Here is a 9,824-nt window from a genome sequence, read left to right as displayed (position 1 = left end):
CGTCAGATCTCACGTTTGAAACGGTGGACCCAGAAATGACATCATTTTCTTATGTGAAAACACACAAATGGAAGACAGAGGGCTTGGTGATCAAAGCTGGGCCCAGAAGATGGTTCCTGGCTGACTGGGAAGCTGTCAAAGCCATCACTGGTTTGGCCAGGGTGGGGGCTTCCCGCCCCAGAACCTGTTACCCATGACTTCCCAACGTGCCATAAACCAGTTGAAGAAACACATTTCTGTCTTTAGCCAGACTTCTCTCCAGATGACAGAATAGACTGTCTGTGGTAGCTCCCTATAGTTGAGGCCAGAATCCTTTCAACTCTGACATTCCCTCCGGAGCCGACCCAAACAAATCGGTTCCCTCTTATGCAGGAAGCAGAAATCTAAGAATTTTCTTCTTAGCCTAAAATCTGCCTCCTCTCAGCTCGCTCCAGGCCCACCTCTGAGAGTGGCTGGTAATAATGACTTGTTGAATGAACAGATCATGAGGAGTTATCTAAATATAACACGTCATCTTATGAGCCTATACTCACCTCATGAGTATATTGGGAGGTGGGAAAACGGAAGTGGGGGACCTGGGTCGCTTTAGGCCTTAGAAAGTTTTCGTTATTTAAAATCTTTCTTTCCCAGCCCCTTCACTTTCTTCTGAGTACGTGCCACCCCCAAACTACAAGTCCCATAAGGCCAGCCGCGGGGAGTCACCATCTTGACACACCTTAGCGCGCATGTCGGCGGTAGAGCGAGCATTTGGGGAGAAGAAGCCCCGCCCCCCTGAAGCCCACTGGTCGAAGGAGCAAGCGGCGGGCTCAGCGGTTGGCCACTGCGCCCGCCCGTCAGTCGCGTCGGTCGGGGTCAGAGTGCGCGGAGGTGAGTCGGTGTGTTGTGGACTCGTGGTGCTGGCTGCCGCTGTTGAGGCGGCCGGGAACGGGCGGTGGGGAGCGGGCGGAGCTGGCCTTGCCTCTGCCTGGCCGGCGCCGCAGTCGGCGCGGGCCGCGCCCGCCGCCGTAAACTGCCCTGAGCGCCTGCTGAGGCCGAGGGAGACGTCGGGGCCTGCACCTGGAGGGAGCCTGCCGCGCTGGCCCCGAGGAGGGGGCGTTGCCATGGCGACAGCCTCTCCCGCCGCTGACGGGGGGCGGGGGCGGCCCTGGGAAGGAGGGCTGGTCTCCTGGCCCCCTGCCCCTCCCCTTACTCTCCCCTGGACTTGGATGGGCCCAAGTTGGGGGCAACACCCTGGGGTGGGTGATGCGGAGAGGCCCCCCAGATTGGGCCCTCGTTAATGCATGCGGGGTGAGGGTCGCGGCGCGCAGTTTGTGCAGTCTGGGTGCTAGCCCATGTGCTCACCCTGGATGCATATCTACTGAGTAACGTTCTGGCCGAGAGGGAGCGGGGCAGGGCTTTGCCAGACCGACTGGGTGGGGTGATTAAGGGTACTGACTTTTTACTTGGGGTTACTAGGGAAGAGGAAGAGAGGTTTGACCACAGTAGGTACAGAAACTCAGCAAAGAGGTCGTAGATAGAATAACCCCATTCCTCCCTCTCCACGTACACAAGGTTAGCGCTTTACCTCTTTGTAAATCTGTAGCAGTGGTAGGAGCAGTGATGGTGGAACGAGTGAGTAACGGGCCTAACCTAGCTAGCTTTCTGTTTGCTTTTCCTGCAAGTGTTCCAGCAACAGGTGTTCTCTTAAAACAAAAAAGTATGAACTTGAATTGAGGCTTGACTGCGAATTCTTGCATAGTGTAACTTTTCCTGGTTGACTTGGAAGATGGTGCGTGTGGCTCCTTCCTGGGGGTTTGGATTCTGCCCTTAGGACTGGATTTTGCAATGGTTAATGCCCATCATTGTCTCTGCTCTAGGTCTCTGGCCACCTCTATGGGATTAGCTCTTATCAGACATTTTATCAATCTTGGAGCTGAAGGGCAAAAAACCACGAATCCCATTGGCTAAAGACTGTACACTATTTGAACTATAGTAGGTTGTGATTGGCTGAATGATTTTTGATTTTAGAGTTTCTACCAGAAATTGGCTTCATCAAATTCTGCTTTATTCTGACTTTATCATACATGGCATGCCTTGTTTTAGTGGGTTCGTTCCTGGAGCTTAAGTATATTATACCTGAATCCCCTAGCATTTAAAAGCCAATTTATAAACAGGGACTTGGAGTGTGACTCCACTAATGTGTATGTCTGTGATCTTGGTTAGAAACCCACTTGGCTGCCTTTCCTCAGAGAGGTGGGGTGTGGGGGAAGGGAGCTGCCGGGAAGTGATTGATAAGGTTTCCTTTATGGATTCTGTGGTGCTTCACTGGAGCTCAGAGCACTTTGGCAACTTAAGCACTCCAAATTAAAAGCTCATTAACAATTCCTGCCCAAAGATCGTGTAAATAATCAGCTAGCTAGGTCCTAGAGCTTGGCTGAGAGCTCTCCTTCCAACTTGAAATTTCCAAAGTGCCTTTATTCCGTTTCATTTTGAAAAGTGTTTTCTTTGTAGTGGGGTGAGTCTGTAACTGGTCTTTCCCAGGGGATCTGAGTAGCATAAAGTCTTAAATGAGTAGAGTGGCAGACAGGAATAGATTGGTTCCAAACTGAAGTGTTTTCTCTGCACCAGGGGCATTGCTAGCTTACAGGAGCACCTCTGCAACTTCTAGTCTTTTGGAAAATCTGAATTAGGTGATAAATATGATAGGTGTCCATTAATGTTTTGACTTAGGGTTTGGTTACACTTTGACTTTCTTAGGACTTGAGGTAGACCTGGAAGTATACTGTAAGCGTGTAATGGTTTGTTTGGCCATTTTCAATGTGGCCTCTGGGTTTGTGGCAGCCAACCTCTCCCCTAGTCCTGGTCTCAGTTCCTGAGTTCTGAATATCGTCAGCCTTACCAGTGTCTCCTCCTTTTTTAAAATTTTTAAAGATTTTATTTATTCATTTGACAGAGAGATCGCAAGTAGGCAGAGAGGCAGGCAGAGAGAGCGAGAGAGCGCGGGAAGCAGGCACCCTGCTGAGCAGAGAGCCTGATGTGGGGCTTGATCCCAAGACCCTGAGATCATGACCTGAGCCGAAGGCAGAGACTTAACCCACTGAGCCACCCAGGCACCCCACCAGTGTCTACTCCTTGACTAGACTAGGATTCTGGTGTGATCCCGAGAGACACCGTTTCACGGCCATCTTTCTTAGGCCAAGCTTAGCTATTATAAATGTTTAGTGTTTCTAGGAGATAACCTCCTTGGGAAGAAAAGTGTGCTCTTAGAGAACATGAAATTCATCGTTCCAAGAATATATAGTGCTAGTAGCTTCTGAAAGCTCTGTTTGGGTCTTGTTCTTCCTCATAGGTAACTGTTACCCCAAAGTAGTTTGAGTTTAGGAGTTTGAGGTTTCGGGTGGTCCTAAAATTGTGTCAGATAGCAGCCGTCCCCTGGGGATTTGATCCTTTATACTGAAATAGACTTGTTGCAGAGATGTGTGTTTATCCACAGCATTGGGGGTTTCCAGCTCTCACAGAACCTTCAGCATCCCCAGCTGGCAGTCTTGGCATCTTCGAAGTAAGGAGAGGTGAGAATCTTGTTGCATGGTCAAGTTTGGCTTGACTTCTTTCTTATGAGTATTTGGGTTTAGAGGGTGAAGGGGTGGTGGTTGGTGCAGATTGTGTTTTTCTGTAGTTTTATCTGATGAGACACCATGTGCTCAAAGACCAGTGAAATGTACCCAATGTCTATAAAGTGGCAAGGATTAGAGGTGGGGTAGCCATACTCTCAAGTTCTGTTAGGATTTCTTTGTGGGCATTGCATGAGCACCCCACAATAGGTTCAGAAATAGTCCTTCATCCTGAGAAATACACAGCTTAAGATAACAGGAAGAACACATTGATTTGGCTTTTGATAATGCATTTGACCAAGGCCTTTGGGATCTTGGTTTGGTTTGGTTTGGGAGTCAGAGTTGGGTGGATGGTGAATCCCAGCCTGTCTCCATTTTGCAAGGATCAGGGCTGGCTGAAAAGGCAGACTCTGACTAATTTCCTGGATCTCAGAGACTTGTTAGTAACAAAGGGCCAGGCACTTTGCTAGGACCAGAATTGTAGTGGTGAACAAGACAGCTTCTGTCTCTGATACCACAGGGCTTACAAATTCAGGGGAGAGATGGGTAGTAAAGAAGCAGTTCTGATACACTCTGGGAGTGCTATAATAAGGTAAATTTAGGTGCTTTGGGAGTACTCAAAAGGGTCCACAACCCAGACTTGTAGGCTCCTCATCTAGAATTAAATGAGGACATTAGGGACCAAGTGTAAAGGTCAGAGTTTTGTTGAGTTTGAGAAACTGAAGTTCAGTGTGATGAAACAGCATATTCAGTGGACAGGGGTTTAGAGAATATGGTGAGAAACGAAGCAGGAGAAGTAAGTAGAGGCCAAGGCCTTATAGGCTCTTAGGATTAGGTTAGACTAGATCTTTTTCTATAAAGGATCAAACAGTAACTGTTTAGGCTTTGTGATCTCTGTCAAAACTATTCAACTCCATTCAACTCTGCTGTTACAGCACGAAAGCAGCCATAGTATGAAAATGAATGAGCATGGCTACGGTCTAGTAAAACTTTATAAAAACCAGTGGCTGCTGGATTTGGCCCATGGAAACCTAGTTTGCCAACGCCTGGATTAGACTATCATAAGAGCAGTAAGAAGCCATTAAAAAGCTTTAAGCTGTGGACTGATAATTAGATTTGTGTTTTAGAACCTTAAGAATGAATTGAGGGGACAATACTGGAGGTAGAAACCAGTTAAAGGAGCTGGTGACCATTGCATGGTAGCATTTTATATTTAACCCTTTGAGGCAGTATTTTGACACTTAAAAATTGAACACAACTGAATTTTTGCATAATGTGTATACTGGTTATCTTTATTAATTTCTCGGCTATTGACTAGAACTTAAAGCATGTCTACCAAAGAATTTGTTGGTAATACCAGCTCCTATTTTACAGACTAGAAAAGATGTAGGAAGGGAAAGTAGGTGTGGAATGAATGAAAAGGTTTGGGGACCTCTTTTCTAATAAAAAAAAATTGGGAATAAATGGAGAGCTGGTAGGAATGTTCATCTTCAAGCTCCTAGCTTAGTGTCATTGCTTTAAATGTTTTGAACTATACAAACAGAGGAGGACACATTTTCATAAGTTTTCCAAGGAATTGTCCTCATTCTGTTGCATGCCCTACTCAGTCTTAACTTTCCTTGCTTATAGCTACCTGATGACCTTTTTTCTGTTTTGGGTATTGTCTCCTAGTTCAGGTACACTGGTATATGCTAGGCACAGGAGCCAAAGTGTTTGTTGAGTGTCTGATGAATTGTCTTCCTCCTCCTGCAAGCCTACTTGCCTTGTTGAAGGGAAGTCTATAGGTTTCTGATAACCCACTTTAAGGTGTTTGTGTAACCTTGGGCAAGTGACTTACCTCTCTGACCTTTACTTTCCCATCTGTAAAATGCAGATAATGGGTCTTAAGACGGTCGATTAATGGATTTAATGAGATAATGTATGTAAAGCTCTTAGCACAGTGTTTTAATAACTTTAGTTACTAATATTATTTTACACAATAATTTTTTTTTAAAAGCAGCCCACAAGTGAGTGAGTTGGCCTTTGCCTTTGTATGTTTTGGGTCCTCACAGTTGTCATGATGGCTGTATGATTGAAACATAACCACTGGATGAGAGCCAGTAGATAGAAGGGAGTTATAACTAATGGAAAGGGCCACTCTTCATAATGGAAAATTTTCAGCCATCAAGAGTCCAGAAAATCAGAACTTTCTTCAGGGTGGACCTTAGCCCCAGTACCATCAGTGAAGTGAATTGAATGAGCAGCTGCCCAAAAGAAATTCACCAAAGTGTGACCTGTCATTTCTCCCAGTTCGTCAGGGTCATTTATTAGTGTTGCCACCCTTGTGGCCCTACATCTTTGTCAAGTGCCTCTTGAATTTTTTTTTTTTAATTACTTTTCACCATCACTCTGGGAATGAGTTAGGTAGTCAGTATTATTGTCCCTGCTGACCCCTGTGAGGAAACTGAGTCCCACAAAGGTTAAGTATGTTGCTCGAGGACACGCTGTGAGGTACCATCGGAGACAGTGCAGATTTGCCTCCAGAAGAAATTGTGTTTATTGCTGTGATTTCTCTTCCTTTGAGTGAGAGATGTGTCGTCATTGCAGAACTGCAGACTGATGCATGCTTTGTCCAGATGTGCTAGGAGTGATTTGGGTCCCACTTTATCCACTTGGTCCTGTTGGGTTTTAATTGACGATTGCTTGGACCAGGGAAGCAGATTCCCTTTGGGTCATTGTTTTTAGCCCCTCCTCCTTTGGGGACATTCTTGGGGGAGCCTTGGGTTACAAGAGATTGCTTTGATATGTTCAAAATTGTGCCTTGTGCCCCACAGCTACAGGTAAAATCAAAAGGCGGATAATTTATGGGAGTGTCAGAGCTGGCCGCTGGCACCTCAGGAGGCCATTAGTATGCCTGTTCAGACCCTCTGTGTCCTTGCAATTGATTCCTCTTTGCATGAGCTTGATTTGGGAAGCTGTAGATCTGTGGGTAGTGATTGGATGTGACAGTCCAAACACCGGTCCCTAAATTAATCCTTTTAATAGTATTCTAGCACCAAGGCAATGTGGTGTCTTTCTGTCTTTAACTGGGGAGGACAGAATGGGGTGGGCTAGGAAGAAAGAGGGAAAAAAAGAAGCTTTGCTTGGTGCTTAGGGTCTGCTCTGTTCTAACATGTTCTGATTCCAGAGCAGTTGACATTGGGACTTCAGGCATAGTCATTCAGCAAACACTGATTCACACTAACTTTGTGCCTGGCTCTGTGCTGGGTGCTGGGAATACAGAACTGATTAAAATGTGGTCCTTGCCCTCAAAGATCTATGGAAATCTCAGTGTTTTTCAGAGTTTTTAAGCTCATGCATGTGAAAAATTAATCTGGTGCGTTTCTTTAATGCTACTTGAAATTTTAAAATACATCAAAGGGTCTTTAAAAGAACAAGCCAAAGAAATCATGCTTTTTTTACACATACATGCACACATACCTCTACCTGCTATCTTACAGCTTTCTCACCAAACGCTCTGAAAATTATAGTAGGAGAACTAGATTAAAATTTTAGAATATAGTGAAACAAAAAGTTATGTACAGTATAGTGAGGCAAAAAGTTATGACATAGGAATAGAGTGTGTTACACTTAAGTAATTAACTTTCTGATGGAGTATTGGAGAAAGCTACTAAAAGGGAGTTTGGAGTTGCATTTTGAAGAAGGAGCCTGGTGAAAATGGAAGTAACATTCCAGAGCAGGGGGAGTAGCATTTGCCAAGGCACAGATTTGTGAAAGGAAACATCACATTTGGGGAAGCATCATATTGGGGACCTGAGCAAGAGCTAGTCGTCACCCTGGCTCCTGCCAGTTTCTCTGGTCCTCTGGAATTGTGTTTGAGAAGCGGCCTTGAGTTTCTTGTGCTCCATTTGTTTTAGTCCAAGGCAACCCTTCCTTTTTCTGCTTTTTTGTACCCAGGGCTGCAATTTGTTTTTCTTGTTAAAATGTGGTAAATGGGACGCCTGGGTGGCTCAGTTGGTTAAGCAGCTGCCTTCGGCTCAGGTCATGATCCCAGCGTCCTGGGATCGAGTCCCGCATCGGGCTCCTTGCTCGGCAGGGAGCCTGCTTCTCCCTCTGCCTCTGCCTGCCATTCTGTCTGCCTATGCTCGCTCTCTCCCCCTCTCTCTCTGATAAATAAATAAAATCTTTAAAAAATAAAAAATAAAATGTGGTAAATGTATTATGAGAACAGATTTGGGTGATTTGGGCAGACCCGATCATTGCTTATGGCTGAGCTATTTTTAGTTAAAGTCACACCTTACCTCAAAGGAAAAACAGAAGTTCATGTGTTTTTAGCCCTTCAGTGGATAGGGGACTCAATCAAATGGGGAATGTGGGCCCTCAAACATGGGAGAGAACAGGGCCCTGAAGAGCTAAAGACCTCTGAGGCTTAGTTTTCTCATGTGTAAAATGGAAATACTGTTCCCCCATTTTGCTTGAGAGTTAGGGGGATGAAATATGTAGATCACTAATACAGTGCCTGGCTTCTGGCTTGTAATTGTGTTTCCCTCTCCTCTTTCTCATGCATTACTGACAGTAGCTCCCTTCCATTGAGTGCTTAAACTATACAGAGTGCTTTATATACGTTGTGTGGTTGCACTGAACCCCAAAGAGATAGGTATTGTTATTATAGCTGTTATTATTAAAAATATGTGGTAGAGGGGCTGGCTCAGTCGGTAGAGCATGCAACTCTTGATCTTGGGGTCATGAGTTCAAGTCCCACGTTGGTGTGGAGCCTACTTAAAAAAAAAAAAAAAGAATATGTGGCAGAGTCAGGATTTGAACCTAGATTTGTCTGATTCCAGTGTTTAAACATCTGGGCTGTGTGACTCCTTGTTGCTATACCAGTTCCATCTTGGAAGCAGGGGATTGGCAGGTTCTTGGTACCTCTCCTCTGGGGTCAGGTGCTGTCTACAAGTGTGAGAGGTGCTTAAAGGGTTAAGAGTACCATACTCTGCCCTTTGGTCATTTCTGTCCTACTTACGGTGTGTTAGAAACAAACCTTTGTCCTGTCTCATGTGCAATGGACATCACAGCTGACTTGTAGGACATTGCAAAGAGATGTCTCCCAGCTTTGGCCCCTCGAAGGAGTTTGCCCAACTATTGGTGTAGTGATTAGTTAGCAAACAGCAGGCAAATCACAATCATTTCTTTTTAGGTGCTGCCTTGAGCTGCGACGGCGGGCTAATTGAAAAGGAGAGTAGGCCTCCTGTGGCCTGTGATGTTGCCATCAGAATATGGTGTTCCCGAAGGTCTTTAGTGACTGTAGCTCTCCTGGTAATTTAGGGTTAGCAGCTGCTTCCGATGCTGAGAATGTTCTCCCTCACTCCACCTTGGAACAGAAGCAGCTGTAGCTACCGTCCAAGGGAGTGACAGGTTGTAGAGAGCAGGAGAGTGTTTTGCTGAGGTGACGACAGCTTTAGAGTTCCTGCTTCCATTCTACTTTGGGGCCATCAGGAAGCTGTGTAGAGAGGTTCCAGGGCATGTCAAGCTTTGTTCTGCCTCAGCCTCTAGCTTTCAGCAGACTAGTCTGAACCCTCAGGCCCCCAGCCTCCATGGTGAGACTGCAGAGAAGCTTGGGAGGTGAGCGGTGAGGCCTGCTCCTTATGTTGGGGCAGTGGTCTGAGATCCTGGTGTGGGAGTCAGGAGCGCTGAGTTCTGTTGTTACTTGGGATGTGAGTCTTAGGCAGTCCTTTACTCTTCCTGGGTTTCCTTTTCCCTGGCTGGCGGTACAGTGTCTCCCCTTAGGTTTTCTTTCACCTTTAACAGTCTGTGATTTTCACAGAAAGTGCTCTGGCAGCAAGGATGCATTCATTAGCTGGAAGATGGTGACATTTGAAGGCCTGCGGTTTATTTAGATTTTTCCCAGGCCATTTTTAGCTGCCTAATACAGAGCCCGTGACTGAGTGGTTCCGGACATGTATTACTGTGCTCTCTGCTGATGCCTCTGTGCCTCAGGTACCTGAGCTCTTGTGATACTGTCAGTCAGATTGGGTCAGGGACTTGCCCTGGACTGGGACCTTGGGAAGCTGTAGCTCTATCAAGTGCTTCTAGTTGGCTAGACTCAGAGCCTGCCTCTAGTGCCTTAGAGTTTCTCTGGCGTGTGCTTCTGCCTCCCAGTCTAGTTTTTAATGGAATGGATTGAATCCAGGGATGGTACCAGCCTAAACCCTCCCCAGGGATTCCAAGTATAGTTGACCCTTGAACACCATGGGT

The 9,824-nt window shown here is 46.0% G+C and overlaps 1 protein-coding gene across 11 annotated transcripts in view; it reads left to right on the top strand.

The window, feature by feature from the left end:
• Positions 1-750: 750 nt before the first annotated feature.
• ERI3 (ERI1 exoribonuclease family member 3) overlaps positions 751-9,824 on the top strand; it is a 126,080-nt gene continuing 117,006 nt past the window's right edge. For 3 of the 11 annotated variants that reach the window (XM_082687327.1, XM_082687320.1, XM_082687324.1), the window contains exons 1-2: positions 870-1,235; positions 3,473-3,548. In XM_082687327.1, coding sequence (XP_082543453.1) covers positions 1,101-1,235; positions 3,473-3,548 — 211 coding nt within the window. In that variant the 5' untranslated portion in view covers positions 870-1,100. The other 8 variants (XM_082687322.1, XM_082687321.1, XM_082687329.1 and 5 more) reach the window with 8 other exon arrangements.

This window comes from Mustela nivalis (genome assembly GCF_964662115.1).
Source record: "Mustela nivalis genome assembly, chromosome: 10".
Taxonomy (NCBI): Eukaryota; Metazoa; Chordata; class Mammalia; order Carnivora; family Mustelidae; genus Mustela; species Mustela nivalis.
Note: the sequence above shows the minus strand (reverse complement) of the source record. Positions and strands in the feature narration are given on the sequence as shown.